This window comes from Rousettus aegyptiacus, unplaced genomic scaffold (genome assembly GCF_014176215.1).
Source record: "Rousettus aegyptiacus isolate mRouAeg1 unplaced genomic scaffold, mRouAeg1.p scaffold_m13_p_11, whole genome shotgun sequence".
Lineage (NCBI taxonomy): Eukaryota > Metazoa > Chordata > Mammalia > Chiroptera > Pteropodidae > Rousettus > Rousettus aegyptiacus.
The window spans coordinates 45181498-45207985 of record NW_023416286.1 but is presented as its reverse complement, the minus strand read 5'-3'; the positions used below and the strand labels follow the sequence as shown (position 1 = coordinate 45207985).

Genomic DNA, 26488 nt, shown 5'->3' with positions numbered 1-26488 from the left:
AAAGGTAGGACGTTCTGTTTTAGAGAATTAGAAGGCCACCCTGAGAAACTCAATTCCCTCCTTGAAGGAATTGATTGAAAATGAGATGGATTCAAGAAGAGTTTAAATAAATTCATGGAAATTTAGAACAGGTTTAGGAAATGTCCTAATCTTATGACACGCTATCATGGACAAGCCTGCCCTTCCACTGCCTGTGTCAGAGAGAAACTTCTGGACACACTCAGACTAGCCTGGATCCAGTGTGGAATCAGTAAATCTCTTTTAATTAAAGCAATTTAAAAGTATCGAGAAAGGAATTTAAAAACTTCACCAAAAATTACAGCACTCCAATACTTACTTGACTTTTTCTTCCGATCTTTAGGTAGGTAGATTTAGTGTTTACATAGTTTATCTCACAGTTCATATACAAATTTGTTTTCTACTTCTTTTGGGTAAAGTAATTTATGATCAGTTTTGATACTCTATGTAATTATATTATCGATCATAATAGCTACACAAGACTGTGTTACACTGACATTATATAGTACGCTTCTATTTTTGGACATGTGTTATTTTCAGTTTTTAGACAGTTAAAATGATATTTTATATGTATCATTTTCTTGTATGGGAATTTAAAAATTTTGTTTCATTGAGCTAAATATTTAGAAATAGAATTACTACTCCAAGAGAATAACCCAGCTTTTACCATTTTATTTTGAAGTAATTTCAAACTTGCAGAAAACTTGCAAGGTACAAAGAACTCTAGTATGGCCTGGTGAATGATTCTTAACAAGAACAAGCATATTAAAGGGCACTTTCTAGTCACTCGGCCTAAAAAACACAAGAAATGCTGTTTCTCTGTCTTCATGTAGAATTCAGGTCACAGGTACAGCTGACCAACTTGAGAGTCTCCAGTCTGGATAAGGTCTGGACAGTGCTTCCCACAAAACGCCATTTCAAACCCATTATACTATTTACCCATGCCCTGAAAATCTAAAATTAAACCTTCTTAGATAGTACACGGGACTTCTCTCTTCTGGTCCCAAACCACTCTGTCATAAGCCTCTTGTTCATCTCTTTTTGCTTGAGTGTCCACAGACATCGCAACATTTCTTGCTCAGTGTGGTCCTTGTTCTCCTGCCCCATCTCTAAATCCACTTGGGTGATAAGGGGCCGCCTGACGGTGACCCAGGCTTTCTGCGGGGGAGAGGCCCCTCCACAGACATCATGCCAGGCTGGGAAAGCTCTGAAAGAATACTTGCTTTCAGTTTCCCTGTGCCCACTTTGTCTCTGTGTTATCTGGGCCTGGATTTTATTTCTCTTTCTTAGAGGCAAAGGGCTTTGATACAATTTTCCCAGGATATGATTTCACCAAGATTTTTTTCTTCCACAGCAATCCCCTAGCTAAAATCAAGGCTCCCCTTGTGTTCATATCAACCTCCCTACACCTACCTCTTCCTTCTCAGGCTTCCCCGAGAAGGGAAGTCCTCAGAGTCTGTAAAAGGGAAAACGGTATTTAGTAGGAATACAAAGGTCCCAGATCATGTGACCAGGGCATTAACCAGTCTGAGTCATTTGGGAGTGTTTCAGTAAAGCTCAGAGGTACCTGCTGGTGACCTGAAAAACCCTCTCCTCTCAATCTCTTGCTCTTGGTCCACCCCCCTCTTTCTCATGACCCCAGCCTCCTGGAATCCCAACTGCAAGACTGGTGGGAAGGGGCAACAGACAGACCCTCCCCACTGGACACTACTCTGAAGTTTCACTGATTAGATTTGCATTTTAACTGGGACCCAAAAACCTAAAGGGAAGAGTTTCTAAAGGTGGAATTGTACGTGTCCTGGCAGATGGTGGGGAAGGGCTCTCCCTATCCCCTCCTTGATCACATTCTGCCCCCCTGGAATAGTCACTGCCCAGGCTTTAGGAGCCAATACCCAGACTACAGGCTCTATGTGATATACGGATTTAAGTGTGATCGTTCAGGAGCAAATCATTCTCTCTAGGAGTTCAAATTTAAGTCTCAGCACCACCCTTCCACCCCTACTGATCCAAAATGCCAGAAAAAGCCTCCGCCTCTCACCATGGCATACCACGCCACGGGAAAGTAGACACGACTTTGTGGGGCAGGGCTGCCCTCTGCTGCAGCTTATCTGATGTCCAATCTCCACAAGTGACTTACTCTTCGACCTCAAAATCGGCTCTCCTTGCTTGACAAATATGAGCGTATTTAGGATGAGAATGCATGAAATCTAGCCTGTCCTAGACTCACTCGTCATCCCACAATTTTCTCTGTCATCTTTCTGTCCCTTCTCCTGGCATCCTTTCTCTTACTTCTCTCTCACTGTTACAATGCCTTGTCTCAGCTAGACATCAACCAATGATGACAGATACCACTTACTGAGAGCCCTGGGATGGGCCAGGGATCTTAACCACATTGTCTCTAATTCACATGTGACCGGTAGATGCTAAAGCTCAGCATAACTGAAAAACTTGACTGTGCTCACATCCTTCATTCCTGGTAGAACTGATTCAAGCCTTTCCCCTATACTATGTGGCTTTTCTTAATCAGTCATGTAAGGTATTAACAAGTCAAACAGGTTGCTTATTTCCAGAAGTATTTACATTTAAGAGCAAACTCTAGTGCCCTGAAAAGCTTCCATCTACTTAGCAGATGGGTGGCAGCGATAGAATTTCAGGCAATGCTGGGCAGAACGGTTCAGGCAGAGCGCTGGCTCACACCCCCGCCCCTTCATTCCACAGCCCCACTCAGCGGATGCTGGAGCTGAAAAGACCTCGGTGACTACTAATTCACTTTACAGAGAAGCGGAATGATTTTCCCCATGATGATAGATGTGGGGAGTGGTAGGGCATGTGCCTAATGAAGCAGATTCCTGACTGGGGCAATTTCCACTGCAGGTAAGCAGGCGAGCATGCTCGCCCTTAACTGCCCCCATTCTTCTTCCAAATGCTCCAACCTGGGCATTTCCTCTGCTTGGAGGGTAGCTGGTCCACCTGTCCAGTCCTTCCAACCTCTTGTGTCCAGAGGGGCAGAGTTATTGCTGGAGATTCTAGAAGAACCCCTCGGTCTCTCAGTGTGTATTTGTTTGGAATTGTAAAGATCGCTTTTGGTGAGAGGGCCTTAGAGCCAGCTGATCTTAAGGGTTCCTTTTAGGTTATTGAGATGAACATTCTAAAGAAAGATGATTCCTAATCTCCCTTTGTTCAATTCCCAAATTCCTGTGATCCGATGACATCAGGACCATGAATAATCAGGCTGGCCCCAAGCCAGGATAGGCTGTGCAGCTTCCATCATGTACTTCCTCTCCTTCTTTATAAAAACAGGCCCGCCCCGTTTGACTCCCTCATGGCTCTGTCCGCTGGACCTCCTCCTGCTGCAGAGAAACCCGCCCACGAGGGGCCACCGACCCCACCCCCTGCCTTGAAATTTAAAGGAGGCCGGGAGCTATGCCGAGAGATTGACGCTGAGGTCCTTCAAGACCCGGAGCTGACCAGAAAACCTGGGAAGGAAGTCAAGGAGTCCCGGTAGGTTGAATTCTTTGCCTCTCTATCCACCAGGCTCCTCTTCTGTCTCTTGAAAGTCTTTCTGGCAAACTAAGCTATTAAAAGTATGCCTAAATGAGGGAGCGGCTTTGTAATCCATGCAAAGAGAGCATTAGCTAGAGTCCTCACCCGAAGAGAGATTTTTTTTCTTTTTTTTTTTTTGAAGCTGCATTTAGTTGGGATAGGCTGAAGCGTTTTAGAAGGGCGAGGTGGTCAGGGGAGTAGAGGAAATAGGATTGGTTATTTTTTGGAGAAGAAATCTCTGCAGAGTAAAGGCAAACATGAAAAGAATTGCACAAAAATTCTCTGAATAGAAAATGGGAATGCCTCATAAATAACAGGCAAGAAATGTAAAACCAGCTGCCTTCAGACACTAGGCAGCCTTCCTCAGTGAGCCCATGGAGAAATTGAGGCTGGGGATCGGCTGGAGAGTAACTTACCTCCAGAGCATAGTGGGAAGTACTGAGAAAGACAAGAAAATGTTTAGAGAAATGCCTCTGATCTTCCCCACACCATCTCTGCTGGACAGTTTTGTCTTCTGGCTTTTTGCCTAGTGTGCAAGTGTGAGGTCGTCTTTAAAGAGTTTTCAGTTATAGGGAAAAATAACATCAATTTCTTTTATTCTTAAAGCACTCTGCAGGAAGCATATCAAGGCGCTCTAGATTTTCACTGTTATTATCTTTATTTTCTTAACCTCACAGGGAGGGCAGGAGGGAGGGAGAAAGGGAGGAAGAGAAGGAGCTCATGTTGAGCTCCCAGGTAACTAATGACAATCTCAAGCACAAAGAAATGTGGTAAGAATGATTTATTTGGTGGCCAAGTTGTAATAATAATGGTGATCTCCTGCAGCTGATTAATGACAGAAAAAAAAATTACATGTTTATGGGTGTACGCATTTACGATTCTGTGAAGAAATTCTGCAAATACGATTGTTAAGTGGAGTTCCCTCAAAAGGACTTGCTAGTAATTCTTGTCTGTGGGCAGGAAGACTCATGCTGGGATCTGAACACTGACTTGTCCAGAATCAATATATGATGGTCAGAGTGAGCTCCAGAGTGCTTCCCGTAAGACCAAAGCCAGACTTAGAGCACCAGCAGGGATGCAGTGAATATTAAAACAGAAATAGTTGCATCCTACCCATCAATTTATCCTACCTAAAATGTTCTCAAAGATGTCAGGTTCCATTCTTTGGAGTTTGTCATGAGCAAATGATAGCCAACTTCTATCCAAATAGCTCCATCTCTGTCCCGACTTTCCAAGACAATCTCCATTTATTTTGTGAAGCTACATATCAGACTCTCCCAATGTCTGTTCTATACTCAGTTGTTTTATCACAGGCCTGGAACTGTTCATGTAGCCAGGGAGTAGCTGAGAACAGCAATGATGCTGTTATTCGTTTGTGCTCATTGATGCAGGACGCTGGGACTTGGCTTTTATTTCCTCCAGGCCTAACACATTGATAAGCAGACCTGATGATCATCAGCACATTTCAAACTATTATAACAAGCAGCCCAGCCACAGCTTTGATGGTGCAGCTTGAAGCAACTGTAACCATGTAAAGCTTTTGTAAATAAGTGGCGGGGACCACAGAGCAATTGAAGAAACTTACTGTCCAAGTGAGGTCTGTTACTGATCTGCCAACAGGAGTTTTTCCAGTCATGAGATTTTACATCAACTTAAGGAGCCTTTTGGCTAGGGTCAGCATTTGGAAGGAGCAGTGGAGGACTTCCAGAGTGTCCAGAGTGTGTGTCGGTTATTCTCAATTGGACGGCTGAGGTAGCAACATGGTTCAAAGCAATGGTTATGGTCTTAGCTCCAGTCAAAATTCCAAATCCATATACTTCTCTGAGGTACATGGTATCTGGTTATGAGGAAAAATTTGGGTGTTGAGTTGAAATGTTGAGTTTCCCTTGATTATTTGGTATTGTGCATCTCCAGTCTCAGAATAAAATTTCTATTTTCTGTGAGTGATTTTCAGCTCTGTTCTGAGAAGATGGCTAAGATGGACGATGAGTGTCCAGAATACTCTGTCCATTCCTTCTTTGGTCCATTCGCTTCACATGGAGAAAAATTCTGTCCATAGGTTCAGGTTGTACACCTCATCCTAGTCAACCAGCTCAGAAAATCTTGTGATGGGTCTCAAATGGAAACAGATGAAAAATGACGATGATTTAGACTCACAAAAAGTTTGAGCTAGAATGAATCTTAGAGATGATCTGCTCTGGTTGAACACTAAGTCCAGCGACATGGTCTCCTGATTAGTTGTCTACTTACGTATGAGGACAGCACATTTTCTTAGTGATATTTTGTACCTTTTACATTCCATGCTCCTGCCTGGGAAAAGACTTCTGTAGATGGGAGGAGAGAAACAGATAAACCTTTTGATCACCTGAAAATTAAGACCTATGACAGACCGATGACAAGATGAACCAGGTGCTAGGTGTACAGCAGGCATTTCATAAATATTTTTTTGGAGGGATAACTCAGGCAAGTTCTGGTGCAGGTCATAATTCCCCGGGAAATGCTAACCAGCCAACCTTCCTATAGAACTAATACAATTGGGTTTCCTTAGCAGCTGCTCAGCACTATCCAGTGGCCATGATCTAGAAGGTGACTCTTGGCCAGCAGGCCCAGCTGAGGTGCACAGGATGGCCATGTGATGTGCCTGGCATGTACACCAATGATTTGGAGGGGTTTGTTTGGGGATTGACCTTCAAACCTGATTCTACCTGGAGCATCTGACCACTTCAAGGTCAGACTGAATCCAGATACAGGGAGACCTTTGTATTAAGAGACTTTTCTGTTTACTATATATTTATAAATATTCGATCAACTTATAACTAGACATTAAAGAATCCAAACTGAACTCCTCTGCCAAAGGCCCCCATGTCCTTAGACTTCTTGGGCTTTCCAAACCACACTTCCTCCGAGGGACACCCTGAAAGGGAGACCCTGGGATATGTGAATTATACTCTTCCCCCAAAAAGGCATTTGTGTTGAAGAGTAAGAGGCTCTGGCTGCTTGTTGCTATTGCCCCGGGGCCCAAGCAATGGGCTTATCTTAGAGATGTGCTCTGTCAGGAACACCTCTCTTTGTTGCTTGGCTCACTCCTACTTTTGTTCAATAAACTGATTATATGGTGTTCATTCCAAAAAGCCTTCCTTAACCAGCCTCTCACCTCCAAAAAAATGTCAGTTAGGTCACCCTCTTCCACATTCCAGGAGGACCCCTTCTTTTTCTGCATTCCCGCCTTCTATCCCCACCCTCCTGCATATCACAGCACTGATCACACTATACAATAATTGTCTAGTTACTTGTCTGTCCCCTTCCTAAACTATGAGTTTTTAAGGGCACAGTATATGTGTCTTTATATCGTGAGCCTTGTCTGGTACATGGTTCGTGCTTAATAAACATTTGATGGTGAATCCAGAGAGTGAGTAAATCATCACCTGTGAATTCAAGAAAGGAGAAAATTAGACTGAGCTTGAGGTTGAGATGGATGGGATGGGGATCTGAAAGACACTGAAGATTCTCAAGTCCGTTTGTTAGAGATCTTTGCATGAGCAGTTTGATGTCAGCTGTTTCTTGAACATAGGGGACAGGAGGAAGGCGAGAAAGATAAGTCTAGTAACCTACTATGAGTCATCTAAAAAAAAGGCTACCAGTCGACTTCTCTGCTGGCTAGTCACATTTTGTCATGTTTGCAAAAAAGAGAAACTTGTTTTATTTTGCCTCATTGTAGCAAGAGCTGGTGTCTGCCACCTGGGCCACAGAGACAAGGAAGGTTTTTGTTTTGTTTTGTTTTGTTTTGTTTTGTTTTGTTTTGTTTTGTTTTGTTTTGTTTTGTGGAAAGCATTACTTTCCTTATTTTTCTCATATAATGTCTCTGGTTTTCAAACATCCATGTGGTCTGCATTAGATGGGTCTTATTAGTAGTGAGGGCCTGATCTTCCAGCTGTCTTAGCTGCTAATTCCGGCTTCCTTCCACAGTAGTCCTGGCATGTGTGGTGTGCATAGGCCTGAGAAAGGCAAATAAAAAGACAGATTGAAGCTAAGATAAAAGACATCATCCCATATCCAGGAAACAATGGCTCCTGTTAATGCTGATCTCTACATGCAGAAGAAGGGCATGATTCTATTAACTATAAAGAATCTGGTTACAGGTTATCATAAGACATCCAGGTAATCTCGAAAACAGTATTTGGGATTAACACTTGAACACAGTGAGGACCCCATAAAGCTTGGCATCTCTTCTGCCTTTGCAGCTTCTAATTATTTTTCCAGGGAGAAGCTGTAAACTTTGGGGCTCCAATGACAGTAAGTACAGATAACCCTGCTGTGCACCAGCCATCAAGTACCAGATTTTACCTACTTCTTCTATAATTGCCGTAATAATTCAACAAGGTGGAAATGACTAGTCCATTAGAAAAACCAGGAAACCACATGCGCAGCCTGTAAGTGATAGGTGGGGTTTGAAGTTAAGACTCCAGAGGCTGTGCTCCTCACATCATGACATGCTACTCTCTCAAATACCAACTTTGAACTCATTGAAAACATTTCCAGTCAGCATCGGGACACAGCAAGGAGAAATGGAAAAAGTGTCAAGTTTTTGATAGTAGAACTGGGGATTCTGGGTTTGAGTCCCAACACAAGTTGTCTCCTTAGGGCCAAGTCCGTTATACTTTTCGGAGTTCGATTCTCTCATCCGTAGAAACAAGATAATAATACTGCTTTAAATGATTCATTGGAGGTAAAAGGGTGTTGTAAACTACGTCTGGCAAGTGGTAGGTACTCGAAAAACCTGGTGAGTAAGTGACATTAATCCATTTCTCAAAAATATGCTCTAACGTCACTTTCATGTGAGTCCAGTAAAATGCGGACAAATTCACGTACCGATACAATGAAAGCTTTCGATCATTTTTTTCCTGATTCAAGTGTGTTGTAATCTGAAGGTTGTCTGAAGAATTATCAAATTATTGCTCATTTAATTACCACACAGTGATGTTTGCTTTAGGGAGTGGAAGGAACATGCGGAACTATCCTCATTGCTTAATAAGAGGCTCTTTTAGATTAACATTAGATTGCACAGTTTGTTTAGATACAGACTTTGGGGTTAACATTTTATTGCACTGACTAATTGAGTTGGTTTTGCCAGCTGTACTTTGTTTTCTCTTCACAAGGATCTAAGTTTATTAGAAAAAAGGTTTCTTTTTGTTTTTATCATAGGCAAATGCAGGATGGACTTCTACTTTCCTAGACCCACAACCAACGCTCCCTTAGCTCCTTCAAATAACTAGGATTACCTGGCAGAGGGTGGAATGTTGAGGATATGATAACGCTCAGTATGGATTTTTCTGAGTAGCCGGGTTAATACCATCTAACTTAGACACAGGTCATACGCCTATGCTTTGAAGATGCTTTGGGGAGAATTCTCCCCTTAGTAATTAAGTGGAGATGGGTAGGGGGCAGAAGATTCTATTCTAGTAACTTCATTGGAATGGATCAAATTATATAGGAAATAGAGACTTGCTCTGCTGTCCCTTAGTTGTAAAGAGTTCTGTTGAAGGAGAGAGAAAATAAGCTTTGGCACATGGAAAATTACTTTTTTGAAAGGTTGGGCATTGCTTATATGATGGCGGTTTTTGAAAATGGTTTTTATTCTGAGCACATGGCCTCTACAAAAAGGAGAACTTGTATGAGTGGGACCGGAGCTCCCAGGCTCCGGTCTCCTGTCCTGGCCTCTGACTCTGGCTCCAACAAAAGTGAACTTTGTGGGAACTTATCATCTTCTCCAAGACCTGGTTCCTCTTCCCTTCTCACCTCATCTCTGGTCACCTAACTCTGGTGGCATGCCTTTTCTATTCCAAAGAGTTCTGACCATTTATTTTCTAATTTGTTGACATCTATCCTGGGCCATTGTGGTTGGGGGGGTGAAGGGAGGGTGTTGTTGGTTTTAAAACCACGAGTCACTGTAGGGTATTTGGTACTCTTGGAGATTGACCTTCCCTTAGGTTTTCAGAGAGAAGCTTTGCAAAGCAACAATAACCCAAGGACCTCCTTTGCCAAAGATTCAGATAGCAAACCTTGCACATGGTGTAAAATTTGATCATGGTATCAATTTACTTTTGTCCCTTTGCAATTTCTATCATCTTCTGGCTTGCTAATGTGTCTGACTTTTTCTTGCTGACAAGAGAAGAAACTACAAGTCCTCCAGTTCTATATCTTCTGGGGCAATTGTATTGCATGTATCTAGAATCATAGAACCTGACTGATTGAATGTATTTGTATGGTTCCTCTATTGCAAATTGCTTTATTGCATGTAGTCGTGTGTTTAAATAAAAGTACTTATACCTTCTATACGTGTTTTACAGTTTACACAGCACGTGCACATTCATTATGTTATTTGTTCTCACAATAGAAACCACAGAATGTTGGCCCTGGGGAAAACTTGAGAGTATAGTCCACTTGATTTTTGCATGCCTGAGAACAGATTTTATGTCTCAATGTACAGATGCTTTTGGAAAGACAGCACATTAATTTTTATTCAGTCATTTTAACTTTATGTGAATGAGTGTGTCGGATCCTCTCCTGAGAGCAGATTTCAATGGGGGAAGATGCAGGAGGGATGAGGACAGTGGAGGGGAAAGGATAACACAAAGGGAACGTGAATGCACTGAGGACGGCGCCTCATCTGCTGTCCCCCAGGTCCTTTCTCCAGCAGTCCTGTTGCCATTCCAATGGCTTCACCCAGTCCCTACTCAAACAATTATTAACTGGGGCTCATCAGTCAATATTCCCTCAGGTTATCCCTCCAGGAATGAACACTGAGTTTCTGGTTGGCATGATCATTGATTTCACAGCCAGAATGGCACACATCCTGAGCTCTAGGAGAGTAACTCTCTCCCTGGTTACCAGACCATTGTTCCTGTTTTCCCCTAGAATAGTCATCATTCACGGTTGTTCAGAGGGGCCAGGGAACGGTCACTCTGTTGGTGCAGCCAGCAGGACCCACCATGGCTTCTAGGCAGGATAGTCAGAGATGCTGTGGGAGCAGACACAGTGAGGCTGCCACCCGCAGCTGTGTGGGCTGTGTCCTATACAAGGGCACAAGCTCATGCATCCTTGAAATGCAGGCCATGATTTATTTGCCAAGTCATATGCTCTGTTTTTTCTAATTTGCACAGTCTTTGTCAACGTGCCAAGCCCTCTGTCTGCTGAACTCCATCCACAAGGGAAGGCGCCTTTTGCAAATCAGCAAAAATCGACTTTGCGTGCTAGGGTAGGACTGCTAGGGCTGGAGCCTTGGGACATTGGGGACTTCAGGCTTTATGACCATTCCACTGTTCCTCTCACACAGTGATTCCCTGAGTGATTCAGAAACTCTAGTCTAACAAAAGTGAGAATACTCATGGTTCTTTTTCTTTTTCTTTTTCTTTTTCTTTCTCTTTCTTCCTCCCTCCCTCCATCCCTTCTTCCCTCCCTCCATTCCTCCTTTCCTTCCTGACTTCTTTCCTTCCTTTCTTCCTCTTGCTTCCTTGTCTTTTTAGTTCTTTGATCATGGGAAACTATTAAATATAGCAAAAGGAAGAGAACACAGAAAAAATTACATGTCTTTGTATTTGTAAAATGAGCCCCAGAAAGACTTCTTACACTTATTCCTTAACTCTTACCTCTTACCCTGGCCTCACCGTGAGTACCTGGCGCTTCTCCCTTTGGTGGGAGCCTGAGTCCTCATTTCTGGTATCCGCTTTGTTCTTTGTCCAGGCGCTGCCCCAGACCTCTACACCCACCTCGTTAACAAAGGCCAAACGGGGACATATTTTTCTCCTTTTTCTCTTTCTCCCTTGTCTTTGAACTGCTTGTTTGCCAGCAGGATGACTAATTTCTTTGTCATCCTCTTACCCCTTCGGCCTATCCAGCTGCTCTCATTGCCTCTGTGCAGTGAGAATGGAGCTATCACATTGTTTTTGTGCATGTGAGACTCATTTGTACTGGATCAGCTCAAGGCCTAGCAAGGCCAAAAGAGTCAAGGGAAGATAAGGACTGATAGAAGAGAGACAGTCTCTAACTCTCCCAAAGAGCAGAAGACAAAAATATGCTTCTTTCCCCCTCATGCAGATTCTTTAGTTGCAAAAGAGTTTAACATGATGCAGTTGTTGGAGTCTTTATACCCAGCCCTAAGTCAGGCTGCTCCTCCCCACCTGGTCTCCCTCCCCCCATTTTTTCAGGTAATGCAAATATGTTAATACTTCACTTATCACTCTGCAATTTTCCAACATCTAGAATTGTATTCCATTTATCAGGACCAGGAGTTCTTGGGGACAAAACAAAATTCCAAACAAATCAAAACAGTAACTTATGGGCATCCAGAGAAAAAGCTAAACTAATCAATCCCCTGATCTTGGGTGACCGAGTATATTGAAAGGTCTAGTTGGTTTGTCATTCAAATCAAGTTCCTCGTTCATCTGGTGGTTCCTTTTCTCAATTCATTCATTCATTGCTGCATTCAGAATTTCTGCATAAAGTTCTGAGAGTTTCGAGGTCTCCTTATTCTTGAGGCTTTGCTAAGATAATAAATGATGGGACAAATCTATAAATATGTGAAAAATGATTAAGATGAGGAAGAAAGAGGGGGAATACATTTAAGAAGATCTAGTTTTAAAAGTTATAATAGAATAAAATTAAGAAGGGGAATTTTAGAGGAATTTGAGGAAATCTTGAGAAAGGGGAAATTTAAGGAAAGCTGAGAAAATAATCTAGAGCAATTTCCTGGGTTCAGAAGACTCCATCGTTTGTGCTCCTGCTTTGGATGGCCTCAACACCTTACTTCTTTCTTCTGAAACTGCCTGAAACCAGTGAGTAGTAGCAAGCTTCCTTCTCTGAGTAAGAAAAGGCCCCCCAAAAAGCACATCCCACCCTGCCCGGGAAGGGGGCCTTGGGCCTGCCAAACCAGAACAAGGGCCCAGATCCTGAGCTTCTTTCTGTTTCCTTCGCAATGGGCAAGGGCAGGTGGGAAAGGGGTGTGCTGGTTGGCATGACTCCCTCTGAGCCTGTGGTCTGGGTTTTCTTGTTGAAATGATCGTCCAGGCCCTCCTGCACCCTCCCCTCTCCCCGCAGCTCCCATTTCCCTCCTCTGTCTGTCACCGGAAGGAAGCTCAAGAATCATCACTGGGGCATAAGGAGTCTCCTACCATGCCCTAGCCTTTTATTTTTCATCCTTGCTCTGAAGGGAACTTGAGGCCATGTGAGGGAACGGGCACTTCCAATAAGGGAGTTTTTAGCAAAGAAACAAAGAAGGAACCAGAGCCAGTGGCAGCCCAGGATGAAAGTCCTGGAAGCTTCTGAATGAACAGGGCCATTAGGGTCTTTGGGATAAGGGGGAGGGGCGGGACCAAAAGTTGTTGTGACTGGAGGGAAATGAGTCAAGGGAAGAAATGCCTTAATTTAATTCTTATGGATGAAGGCATGAGCGGGCCTGCCAGACCACAAAATGAAGCCCCAACCAACTAACCCACTTTAAGCCGCTGAGGGCAACATCACTGGGAAAGAGCACATGGAAACTGGGAATTTTGCATCCAAGAAGATATGAGTTTAATGACTAAAAACCAGATGGCTCTGCTCCTTTCTGCAAATCTGCACTTCATCAGGCCTGTCTATAAATAAGGAGAGACAGGCATTCCAATGGAGCAGTGAGGAGGGGTTTGGGCTGGCGTGGAGGGGCCTTCCCCTTGTTGGACAAGGAGGCATGCCAGGCATAAGAGCTGAGGCAATCTGAGGTAGGCTGGCTCTGTGATGTACCAGCTAAACTTCATTCAGGGGAAACACAGCCAGGTCACTGCAGTACTCAGGCTTCCAAAAAGTGCCAGGAGATGGTGTTACCTACCCTTCAACCCATAGAAATCTCTGGGAAAAATCATCTTCTAGCAACCTGTGTCAATCAGTGGATGAATAGATAAACAAATTGTGATCTTCACAGGCAAAGGAATACAATTTAACCTTAAAAGCAAAGGACTTTCTGACAAATGCTACAACATGGGTGAACCCTGAGAACATTATGCTAAGTGAAAGATGCCAGGCACAAAAGGACAAATATCATATGATTATACTTATATGACATACTTAGAAGAGTCAAAGTCATAGAAACAGAAAGTAAAGTGGTGATTTCCAGAGAGTTCTTATTTAATGAATACAAAGGTTGTTTGGGAAGATGAAAATTTGGAAATGGACAGCAGTGACGGCCACACAACAATGTGAATATACTTAACGCCACTGAACTGTACACTTAAAAATGGTTAAGATAGTAAATTTTATTTTATGTGTATATCACCACAATAATGTGTGTGTGTGTGTGTGTGTGTGTGTGTGTGTGTGTGTGTGTGCATGTGTGTGTATTTAAATCTTCCAAATACTTGTTGAGGCATTTCCTGCTGCGGGACCTGACCCTAGAGGATCCCGGCCATGACAAAGTTGAAGGTTCTTGAACTTTGTTGTACTCCGATCTCTCACAACATATGATTAAGCTTCTTTTCTCCTCTTCTTCCAAAGTTTAAGGGACACTCTGAAGAAATGATGACTAAAACGAAGAGAGAGCTGTTGTGTGTACTGCTGCTTTGTGGAGCGGTCTTCACTTCGCCCAGCCAGGTGAGTGTGCAGTTCACGTCTGTGTGCCCCGCCCCTCAAGGCTGTGGTACTCCCAGGTACCCCTCAGTGTACCCAGGAGCCACGAGATGGGCACAGTGTCAGACTGGAGAGGCAAAGGACAGAGGGCCAGCCTCGCTATTGAACACACATGTTCACTGTCTCCTCAGCACAGAATGCTCCGGATTTCAGGCTTCTGGCAGCAGAACCATAGATACCTATTGAGGAAACAGTTCTTAATTCCACTCTGCTGCCTCCGAATGTCTTCTTCTGGAGCTATTTTTTAAAATGTGTTTAAATTAATCCATTAAGTGAGCCATAGAAGCAGGCGAGCTGCCCTCGTGCTGCTTACTATCTAATTGGGACAATACACACACTGTCTGCAATGCCCACCAACCAAGGGCATCATATGAGGCCAAATGAGCAATACCCGAGCAGCAGGATGTTAGAGGAGAGTCAGGGGCGGCTACATGAAGGAGATGGGGCTGCAACCCCACTGTTCACTATGGTAGCCACTAACCACTTGTGGCTATTTGAATGTAAAATTAATTAAAACTAAAAATAATTTAAAATTTAGTTCTCTCACACTAGCCATACTTCAAACACTCAGTCACCACATGTGACTAGCAGCTACATATTAGACAACACAGATATTAAACATTTGCATGTTTCAGAAAGTTCTTTTGAACAGCTCTAGTCTAGGAGGGAGAAAGAATTAGACACAAAGGCAAGAAATGAACATTCTCCCTGGGACCAGTTACCCGAAGAGGAATCTCTGGGCAGGTGGCATCTGATTGGTGGTTTGATGGGTGGTCTTCTGGACTGGCCACCTTTATTCTTAAGATACCCAGAATGTGCTGATCTTTCCTCCACCCCCGGTTTCTTCACAGGAGATCCACAGGCGATTCAGAAGGGGAGGCAGATCTTACAGAGGTAAGATACAGCTGAGGTGGAGTGGAGTCAGTGGAGGCGGGCGGCAGGGTCAGGGGTTCAGTGTGCTTCAGGCTCTGTCACGGTGTTTATCTTTTACCTACAACCTGATAACTAAAGCTATATGAAGGTGAAATTGTGCAGGATGATTCTGCAAAAGTACCTGTGTCGTCCCCCTCTTACTCACCATTGTACCCAGGTAGCAGAAGCCAGCAAGCCAGGATGTGAGAAGACAGGGACAGGTGTGCCCTCAAGGAATCAGACTATCAGGGAGTCAAAAAGCTGGTGGGAGCTGCAAGCTCAATGGCCCTAAGTCCTGTTACACAGATGAGAGAGTAGAGCCTGGAGAGACTGAGTGATTTGCCTAGGGCCACACGCTGCCAGGCCGCAGCTGTCCTGGTCCTCTGGGGTCTTGCCCTGGGCTGCGATCCCATTTCTGCTCAAGTCCACTTGGCATCTTTGTTAACTAACATCTCTGTGGCTCTACTTCTTTCAGCTGGTAAATAGAAATAGTTAACCTGGATCACCTTGCAGAAGGTGGGGGAAGACTTTCTGTCCATAGACCATGTTTTAGAGTCAACTCTAGAAACCTGAGGAACATTCTCATTAAAATTCCAAGAATAAAAAATACTAGCAGCCGGATTGTCTTGACTCTGATTTGAAGAACTCTAGGCCCAGCTTCAGGTTCAAAACTACCAACCTGGGGCTGTCATCTCTCCTCCTTCATGAGCTAGTTCCTTTGGGCCTAAAAGACTTTGCAACACCCTTTATAAACATGAAAGTTTCCCTAGAGTGAGTCACACCTTAACTCTTAATGCCTTCACTATTGGATAGCACAGAGTTTTCCAAAAGTATGCTGGCCCCAAAGGACCCTCAAAAAATCCCAACAGTACTATTCACAATGAGCATACGTTACTTCTTTAATTAATCAAAAATTAAAGATTTTTTAAGTTGGCATTCTGGTTTGCAAACAGGGAAAGGGAAAGAATATTAATGGGAGTACTTCAACTATTTTCATTATACCAAAAATATTAATGGAAGTAGCACATTTTCCACACAGACTAAGATGTCAATTTTCTTTTGGGCCAGAAATGCATCATTTCAGTGCAGTAATACTCATGAGGATCAAAAACTCTGGTAGGTAATTATATACATGTGTATATTTTTGATGAATTAAAATTAAAAATTAGAATATTACTTAATAAATGTATTTTGATAGATAAATTCAAAACAAGGGCCCATCAGAGAAAAAATAATAAAAGAGGGCTGTGGTATTTGTTGTCTTCCAGCTGAGAGCAAGAAAAAAATAAAGGATGGATTATGATGAAAAGGAAGTCAGGGATTCTCTTAGTAAAAGCAGAGGTGTGGCGTCCATTTTTGGTGAGTTGTGCCTTAAAGAGGCCTGTCTTTCTTTATAGTGACCTGCAGAGATGAAAAAACACAGATGACCTACCGGCACCATGAGTCGTGGCTGCGCCCCATTCTCAGAAGCAACCGGGTAGAGTACTGCTCGTGCAACAGCGGCCGGTCACGGTGCCACTCTGTGCCCGTCAAAGGTACGTACGGACTTCAAGCAGAGGCCTCGAGCTTCACGGTCCAGTCCCATGCCCCCCTATCTTTCATGGTCCCCAGCATGTTCAAATCTTTAAGCAGAGATTCCAGGCATGCTCTTTAGATAAATGCAAAGGCACCAGGCTTAAAAGGAGTGAGGCTGTGTTACCTCAGACAAATGCCTTCATTTGCTGAGCCTCTGTTTCCTTATCTATAAAATGGGGAAAATAATAGTACGCACTTCATGGTTTGCTGTGAGGATTTAATGAGTTAAATTTTATAAACCATTAGAATAGGGCCTGGTATGTAGAGAGCACTCTTAAAATTTTAACGCATTATTCTTGGAGCTCTTTCAAAAGTAATTAGTGTTTGTTTACACTTGACAGGTTGCAACGAACCAAGGTGCTTGAATGGGGGCACATGTCGGCAGGCTCTGTATTTCTCAGATTTTGTCTGTCAGTGTCCTGAAGGATTTAGTGGGAAACTCTGTGAAATCGGTAAGTGGTAGGTGAGTGAGTGTGAAAGAGGGAGACTGATATCCCAATTGCCAAATTTCCCAGAAAGGAAAGGAAGTGTGTGGTAACAGGGACTTGGGTGGAGATGGGGACAAGAAGGGTCATCTCAAGGGTCAGCTAGGAAATCAAATTGCAGAGCCCAGTGGGCAGAGCCTTAGGTACAAATCTGGAGTCTGTCTCTGCCACTCGGCCAGGCGACCCTAGCCACCCATTTACATGCTGCGTTCTAGTAGCTTCGGTAGCCAGCCCACCTCATTGGTTTGGGGTGATGACAGAAGCAGTTGTGAGACACCTTTGAGAAACTAAATGGAAAGGGAGATTCACGGGTGAGGTGTCATGTGTCCTGCTTTCAATCAGATGCCAGTGCCACCTGCTACAAGGACCAGGGTGTCACCTATAGGGGCACGTGGAGCACAGCGAAAAGTGGGGCCGAGTGTGTCAACTGGAACAGCAGCGTACTGGCCCGGAAGCTCTACAATGGGCAGAGGTCAGATGCCATCAGTCTGGGCCTTGGGAATCACAATTACTGCAGGTGAGAGGGCTGTTATCTCTACTGAGTAGCTTTTTCTCTGGGGAGAAATTGCTACTGTTGGGGAAAAGACCTGTATCAGATTGGTCAGAGTTCTTCAGGAACACAGAACTAATAGGATACATATATATATATATATATATATATATAGAGAGAGAGAGAGAGAGAGAGAGAGAGAGAGAGAGAGAGACAGACAGACAGAGACAGAGAAAGAGACAGAGAGACAGAGAGAGAGAGAAAGAGAGAAGAGACAGAGAGAGACAGAGAGACAGAGACAGAGAGAGAGAGAGAGAGAGAAGAGACAGAGAGAGACAGAGAGACAGAGACAGAGAGAGAGAGAGAGAGAGAGAGACAGAGACAGAGAGAGAGAGAGACAGAGAGAGACAGAGAGAGAGAGAGAGAGAGAGAAAGAGAGAGAGAGAGAGAGAGAGAGAGAGAGACTTCCCTTGTAACCTTCCCTGGCCTTCCCTGGCTGATTTTTCAGAAACCCAGATGAAGACTCGAAGCCTTGGTGCTACGTCTTTAAGGCAGGGCAGTACACCTCGGAGTTCTGCAGCGTGCCAGCCTGTTCCAAGGGTAAGTGCAGCTTCCCCACCTTCCCTTGGGAGGACAGGCTGACAGTCCTTCTACAACTGAGGAGACAAAGGAGCAGGCTATCATTAAATCCTTGTGGTTGCAGAGGGAAGAACGTCAGGAGACTTAGATCCTCACCCAGGCTTGGGTGCTAACTAGCTGTTTGATCTTGAGCTAATCTCTTCACACCTCTGAACTCAGTTTCCTCATCCACAGAGGAGAAGGTGGGGCTGCATCAGTGATTTCCAGTGCTTTTGAGAATGAATGGAATGCTCCGTTTTTTTTTTTTTTTTTTGGACAGGCCTTCCTATCTCTATTTCTCTCTCTTTCCTTTTAATGTTAGAAAATTTTCCAGATTTAAAAAATACTAAGTCACAAAAAGGTACATATTAAGTCTCAAAAAGGTACTGTGAATTCAGTGGTGCTTTCACAAATAATTGTTATCACAATAGTATGAAAATACATGTTTTAATGTTTTAAATATATATATACAAAAATAATGTACATTTAGCCTATAGGTAATGCTGATATATCTGTGAATTTGACTCTTTACAGTAGCACTAAAGCATCCACTCCATCTCCCACTTGGGACTAGTCTAAATTGGGACTCACTGGTCTAGGTGATCTTAAACATCCCTTTTATTTATGCTATTTATGTGTAGTGGTATAGTTTGTCAGTTTCAAATGGGGAGAAAAGAAGGTAAAACTGGGACAAATAGGTGAAAATAGGCTGCACTCAAAGGTTCACGCTCTATCTTCCCAAGCCCAGGAAGTCCTTCAGAGCACTGGTAGACAAAATCTGACAAATGAGGGCCTGCTGCCATGTCCCTCCACTGAAGTACATTGGTTCACTGTCAAATATAAACAAGGAAACCCCTAATTATTTTTGAAACATCTTCAGGAATAATCACCGCTAACTGAACACATCATCCTTTCCTGCTGAACCTGGATATACCCTCAGGATCTTTCTCAACACAGCAGTCTAGGAGGCCACATCTCATTGATGGAAGTTGGCCATTTGCCATCTTTAAAAGAAGAGGAAAAGGGGACATGGGATGGTATCACAACCTTCTCACTCACAGGCTGTCAGCCTTCAATTCCCCAGGCCAACAGTTCCATTGCAATCCCTGATGCAAACCCTAGCTTGCCTGCTTTCATACTTAATTGGCTTTGTTACAGTTTGAGATTTCTTTTGTTGCAGAAAAAAATGGGGACTGCTATTTTGGAAAAGGGTTAGCATACCGTGGTACCCACAGCCTTACCACGTCTGGTGCCTCCTGCCTCCCGTGGAGTTCCAAGATCCTGTTAGACAAGATTTACACAGCGAGGATGACCAACGCCCAGACACTGGGCCTAGGCAAACACAATTACTGCCGGTATGTAGCACAGGGTCTGAGGGGCTCAGGTCTGGGCAAGTGGTGAGGTCGGGGCATGGGATGGGAAAACAGCTGATACCTAAGGTTATGTGAAAGACCCAGTGGGTGGGAAGATGATAATGTTATGTTGCTGAAGTTAAAGTTTTCTTATAGTGGGGTCTTTGACCGAGCTGGGTCCAGCACTCAAGATCTTCCCTCCCGGCTCAATGTTTTTTGCCACTAGTTCCCTGAGCCTCCTTTCCCTCTTACATGGCTTGAGATGTGATTGATAACATGATTAAAAACCTTAAACTCCCTTTATCTTCTAGGAATCCAGATGGGGATGACAAGCCTTGGTGCCATGTGGTGAAGAACCTCAAGTTGACGTGGGAATACTGTGACATTCCCCAATGCTGTAAGGGTCAGCCCTTGGCCACCTCCTTTTGCCCACACTCACTGCCCTGTTCCTCTGGACCATTTTCTCTGCCTTTTCCTGTGTCTTCACAGCTGTCTGGTTCAGACTGTGTAGCTACCCAATTTTCAGAAGATCAGGCCTTGGCGGGGAAGGGATTCTCATGACTGAAACAGTGGTGGGGTGGCAATGCTCTTGGGCATGGATACATGTCCCACACATGGGAAATTGTCTAAGAATAGATTGTTATTGCTCAGTTCCTGTGAACACAGAGATTAGTCAGAATATTCCTCAAGGAACAGAGAGTCTAATCGGGCAGATAAGACACAAACTACCAGTTAACTCACAACCAAGAATATGTATGGTGAATGCTCAGTGGCAGTATCAGTAAGCTCACTCGGGACCTAGTGGGCTGGTTGGGAGTGTTAAGAAAGCTTTATGAGGAGGTAGGATTTTACCTGAACCCTGAAGGATGGGTTAAGTTTGAGTAGATGGAAAAGAAATGGTGTAGATATTCCCCTAGGAGGAAGTTGCAATGCTTTGTTATGTCTTAAACCAAAAGTGGCTGCAGAAAAAACCTAGAGGTAATGAAGCATCACAGAAAGATCTCTAATTTGGATTGAGACAGATCTTGGTTCTAATCCAGGTGCCATTGTGAGCTTGGGCAAAAATTTCTCAGCCTCTCTGAAGTTCAGTGTCATGAGAGCTAAAGAGTGTATATACAGTGGTTGGCATGTACTATGTACTCAACGAATGAAAGCTGTGGTTTTTATCACCATGGAGACTGCTATATCACTGTACCAACCTGTAGAGGTGCAGTAAGCCTGTGGAAATTTGGGGTTCCAGGAGAAGAAACCAAGGTGGGTACTCAAGGACCTCATCTCAGGACTGCAGCTCTGATCTCTTTTCTCTGTCCTTTCTTCTCCCAGCCACCTGTGGCCTGAGACAGTACAAGCGGCCTCAATTTCGCATTAAAGGAGGACTCTTTTCGGACATCACATCTCATCCGTGGCAGGCTGCCCTCTTTGTCCAGACAAGGAGGTCATCAGGAAAGAAGTTATTCTGCGGGGGAACACTGATCAGTTCCTGCTGGGTGCTGTCTGCTGCCCACTGCGTGGAGAGGTAGGGACTTAGAAAACCCAGTAGGATTCCTGCTTTCTAACGCCTCAAAACCAGACCCATTAGAGGAAACCTCGCGGCAAGAAGAATGTCTTAATGTTGTTTCTCCATTAGGTATCCTCCCCACCACCTTAAGGTGGTCTTGGGCAGAACATACCGGGAGGTCCCTGGAGAGGAAGAGCAGATATTTGAAGTAGAAAAATACATCATCCATAAGAAATTTGATGCTGATACTTACGACAATGACATCGGTAAGATGTCATTATTCTTCGTGCTCCAGTTCAAACTCCAGACCATACGACATACACCCACGTGCGGGCACTCGCACCTCCTCCTTTATCTTCCTCCCCTAAAATCAGAAGCTCTTCACACGGGGCTTTTTCTCTTCTTCGTTCTCCCTCCCAGCACTGCTGAAACTGAAATCAGATTCACTACAATGTGCCCAGGAGAGTGACACTGTCCGCACCGTCTGTCTCCCTGAAGCCGACCTGCAGCTGCCCGACTGGACAGAATGTGAGCTGTCTGGCTACGGCAAGCACGACGCGTGTAAGTGGACGGAAGTAATGGCTCCATCCTGTCTGTCTGCAGGACAGGAGGGGATGCAGCTGTTGACCAGACAGAGGAAAAAGTGGTCACGAGAGCATTTCTAGCCTCGGGTCAGGCGCTGTCACTTTGTGAATGTCAGCAAGTTCCCTGTATAGTGAGTGATAACCCATCCTTGGCCTTTCCAACCTCACAGTCACTAAGTCAAGAAAGGTCTAAATAGTACAAATTCTTTGAAGAGCTTAAGATCTCAGGAAGATTCTGATAAGAGTGCAATACAGTAATTAAAGGTGTGGGTACTTGGGTTCTGTAGTCTGTAGACCTGAGTTCAAATCCTAGCTCTGCCCCTTACTAGCAGTGTAGGCAGAGATTCTTATTTTATACCGCTCCAAGCCTCAGCATCCTCACTGGTAAGATGGAGACAAAACTAGTTATCTCCTTAGGTCATAAGGGTTAAATAGGATATTAAACCAGTGGTTCTTAATTGGGGTGATTTTGTTTCCTAGGAGACATTTGGTAACATCTGGTGATAGTTTTTATTGTTATAACTCAGGGTGAAAGTTTACACTGGCATTTAGTGAGTAGAAGCCAAGGATGCTGCCCAACATCTATATGCACGGGACAGTCCCTGCCCCCACGCCAAAAATTATTTGACTCAAACTATTGTTTTTGTGGGTACTTGTGGGTAAGATGAAATTGCCAGTAACAGTTTGGCAATTTCATCGGATTCAACCTAGTATGTGTAAAAGGTTGATAAACATTTGCTATAATTAGAAAATTTAGCTTTTTCCTTCTGAAAGTTTTACAAATAACTTTCCCTAAAAACATAAACTGTTTTCTCTCCTCTCTCTCAGTTTCTCCTTTCTATTCTCATCGGCTGAAGGAGGGTCACGTCAGACTATATCCATCCAGCCGCTGCACATCCCAGCATTTGTTTAACAAAACCATCACAAACAATATGCTCTGTGCTGGAGATACCCGAAGTGGAGGGAACCAAGCAAACCTGCATGATGCCTGCGAGGTAAACATGAACATCCCTCTACTCTAAGCCTACCCAAGAGTAAAAAGGCTCTTTGAGCAAAAAAGAAAAAGTTATAGCCAGAATGGAGTGATTTCATTTTGGTGAGGCACTGGAGATTTTAGATGAGGGCCTCAGAGAATAAAGCAACTGGAGAAAGACCAAAGTTACCCAAATTTAAGAAATCTAAACTGCAGGAAGTTTCCCCAATGTCTGCACAGGAAACCCAACCTGGTACAGGATTTCCTGTAAGCCTAAGCAATTAATTGACTATTGAAGTGATGGATAAAGCAACACAAATTAAGAAATTCTTGACTTCTGTAGGCTCTGGAAGATTGAAGTCTACTTTGTAGTAAGGGGAAGGATGAATGGCAACTGACCGGGAAGTAGCATAGAGATGATTTGTGAGATATAAGGTTTAAAAACTCATATTCATTCCTAATACTCTTGGAAAGAAAGTGAACTATTTCAGGCTCACCGCGATGGCTTCCTTGTAGAGTTAGTACTTCTAGTTCATGATAACGAGACACTGGAGTTTGGGACACAGACCAATCTGTGATATTAGGACCTAAATATAAATATAGCCAAGGATTTGTTATTAAAGAGGCATTTTTGTGCCTGCAATGTGCCAGGCTGTCCACTGAGGGGCTGGGGTTAGAGGGGTACAAAAAGAAGTAAGGCCAGGTTCTTGCATTGAAAACTTTGTAAACTTTGTTCTTATAAGGTAATTATATCAGTGTTTCTCCCCTTGGTTCCTTGACAGCCTTTGGTCTCTTATTAAATAGTTTCTTCAGAAACCTCAATTGTACCAGCTAGCTCAATAGTCATAAAAGGTTGTATGCAAATGAAACCATGATTATTTGCAAGCTTTGAGTCAAAAGCAAAACCAAAAAATCATTTTGATTCAATAAGACAATAACAGCTAACAATTGCCAAAAGTTCTGCTAAATATCATATATTGTTCTCAAAGCTTTTCAAGCTTTCCCCATATTATTCTCATTACAACCTTATTGGGTAGGTAGTATTAGCTCTCTTTTACAGATAAGGATATTGAATCACACTTAGCCCAAGGCCACACAGCTAGTAAGCCATGGAGTTAAAATGGGAGTGTGTGTTGGGGGAAGAGGGGGAGCTGAAATATCTGAGCAATTATCTCAATTCTACTTTACAGGGTAGATATAACCTAATTCTTTAGAGGATCAAGATCATTGAGATAAAAAACTTCCCTCTGTGAACTAAGTACTTTGAAGAGTAAAATATTGGTACTACAGACAGTATCCCTAACTTCCTCCCAAAGAGGCTGCAGTTTTTGCAAACCTGTTCTCTCTCTTACAGGGTGACTCTGGAGGCCCGTTGGTGTGTGAGAATGATGGGCACATGACTTTGGTCGGCATCATCAGCTGGGGCATTGGCTGTGGGAAGAAAGATGTCCCGGGTGTATACACCAAGGTTGCTAATTATCTAGGCTGGATTCAAGACACCATGCGCCTGTGACCAAGAACACTCAGTTCCCTGAAATCACAGCAGACCCTGCCTTCTTCCACTTCAGAAGACACACCAAGGCGGAGTGCTTCTTTACACTGATTTCTCCATGAGCCATCACACAGTACAAGTGGGGTGCGGGGAGATCTGATAGGAAAGGGGAGAGGATATAGTTTCACAGGTACTTCCCATTTTGGAACTTTGCAGGGGTTAAGATCTGATTTCAGAATGTCCGTCAGAGTGGACGATAGATAAATGTCGGCCCCTCCAAGAATACTGCCATCTAAGGCAAAGGAGAGATGGAACAAAAGCCCAACCTCCTAATCTGTCGATATGAGAAATTCTGGAAATGAGACCACAAAGATAAAAGCATGTCTCAGAAGTAAATAAATAAATAAATAAATAAATAACCAGATCTTTCAAGAAAGAAGCATCACATTAGAAACAGAATGTCTATTGATAGTCATGAGGAAGCCCAACAGGGACCTGGGCCTCCTAATAAGGAATGGGCTGGCTGGCCAGATCATATTCCTCAAAACCATCCCTTAAATCAAGTATTTGGTTTTCCCCTTTTCCACTCTATAGCTCTTGGAAGGAATTCCTTTTATGTACAGTGTAAATCTTTATTTGTTATAAACTTTAAAATAGAAGAATTGTATCATTTTAATAACTGATAAACTAGACTTTAGCATATTTATATCAATCCATTGAGTTTTTACTTTCTGTTGCCACAGATCTGTATTATACCGCACTGAAATAAATTCAGATATATTTTTCACATATTTTACCAAATCGGAGTGGAATAGTTGTTACATATACAGTATCCCATAGCTGATTTATTCATGTTCGTTGTAAAATCAATTGAAATATTTCCCTTCATTCATTCAACAGACATAGAACACTTGCTGCATACAAGATAATGTGCTAGGTGCTGTGGGCAGTAACAGGGAGGAGAAATAAGTTCTGGTTTGACAGGAAAATAAGGTATTTAGAGAAATAATAAGGTAGAACAGACATGGACCACAAAATGTCAGATAAACTTTTACTGGAACTCAGTTGCAGAAGGGACAAGGGAATCTTAAGGAAAGAGTAGAATTAGGTAGATCTTTCAAAAATTGGGCAAGATTTGGACTGGCGGAGAGGCATGGGAAAGACATTCTTAAGGCAAAGAATATCACTGCATGAAAATAGAAAGATCTGGAGAGCAAAAAGCAGTGGGAGTATGAAGGGCGGGGGTGGGGGGGACTTGATTAGTACAGGTTGAAGTGAAGTTTGTGAAGAAGGATGTTGGTTGGAATTTATTATAGGGATTTTAAATGCCAAACTGAGTTTGGACTTAATTTTGTAGGGAACAGGGAGCCACTGAGGTTTTTCCTTAAGGGCAGTGAGGAACTGAGCATGCCTTAGGAATATTAAGTAAGTGGTGGTTGGAGAGAGAGCAGATCAGGTAGGGAGACTCCCTAGATAGCAACCACATAACGGAAAGGAGAAACGAGGGGATAAGAAGAACATAACCAGGACCTGCTGAAATAGCAACACCCCAATTGCTGGTTCAGACTGGAAGCTAGTATTTAGGTCATTTTTTCCCCCGTTCCATTTTCCTGTCCTATCAATCAGAGAGAATTAACTTCCAGACCCGTGCACACAAGTATGTTACTTAAGGAATGCTGCTTTCTGCTTCTCTCAGATTACTTTCTCAGCCATTCTTAAGATATAAGCCCGTGTTCCTGGCTGATGCCTGACAGTTGTTATCACTGACACCCCTGATCCAAGAATAAATCTGCTGATGCAGTGCTTGCTAGTGGTTGTACGCTGCTGACAGTTTCTTGGAGAAGAGAAAAAGGTGGTCAAAGTTCTCTCTCTGAAGATGTCGTCAGATTGCGCAGTTTAGAGGTTCTTAGAAGAAAAGTAGTGAGACTCTCTAAGGCCCAAGAGTTTGATTCAGGGGGTGGGGGTGGAGGGAAATCCAATGTCCCTGAAATGTTGAAGTTGCTAGACAGACCAGCTCATAGAAATTTAAGTCAGATGTGTTGACTTCAGGCTGCTTGCTTACAAATTTCCCTGTGCAAATGGCAGATTTTATTTTAAATAGAAGTGCATCTCTGCCATTTCAGAAAAACATGGCTGGAGAATAGCAATAAACAAGACGCCTAGATACTACATCTCCAGCAGGAATTCAGTTGGTTTCATCCCCTCCCCCTTGCATGACAAGCTTAATGAAATGAACTGAAGCAGTTAGCCCTCCTGGGATGGAAATGCAAAGTTAAAAGGCCTCAGCATTCCTCA

At 43.4% G+C, this 26488-nt stretch overlaps 1 protein-coding gene across 2 annotated transcripts; it reads left to right on the top strand.

Moving 5' to 3' along the window:
* The first annotated feature begins 3373 nt into the window (after positions 1-3373).
* Positions 3374-24984, top strand: PLAT (plasminogen activator, tissue type). Of its 2 annotated transcripts, XM_016127388.2 has the most exons (15): positions 3374-3519; positions 14083-14178; positions 15066-15108; positions 16195-16242; positions 16524-16661; positions 17043-17153; positions 17529-17703; positions 18185-18276; positions 19475-19649; positions 19958-20043; positions 20970-21162; positions 21274-21410; positions 21565-21705; positions 22557-22723; positions 24056-24984. In XM_016127388.2, the coding sequence occupies exons 2-15, from the start codon at positions 14104-14106 to the stop codon at positions 24212-24214; spliced, it is 1740 nt and encodes a 579-aa protein (XP_015982874.2). In that variant the 5' UTR covers positions 3374-3519; positions 14083-14103; the 3' UTR covers positions 24215-24984. The 2 variants fall into 2 exon arrangements, with proteins under 2 accessions (XP_015982874.2, XP_015982875.2); XM_016127389.2 differs by lacking the exon at positions 16195-16242 and having other exon boundaries at positions 3375-3519.
* The last annotated feature ends 1504 nt before the right edge of the window (positions 24985-26488 follow it).

Excerpts from the sequence above, each read along its gene's own strand:
- PLAT (XM_016127388.2), top strand. The coding sequence starts at position 14,104 with ATGATGACTAAAACGAAGAGAGAGCTGTTGTGTGTACTGCTGCTTTGT. Across the intron at positions 17,154-17,528 it reads TGGGAAACTCTGTGAAATCG|ATGCCAGTGCCACCTGCTAC; the intron begins GTAAGTGGTAGG and ends GCTTTCAATCAG. Across the intron at positions 21,163-21,273 it reads GCTGCCCACTGCGTGGAGAG|GTATCCTCCCCACCACCTTA; the intron begins GTAGGGACTTAG and ends TTTCTCCATTAG.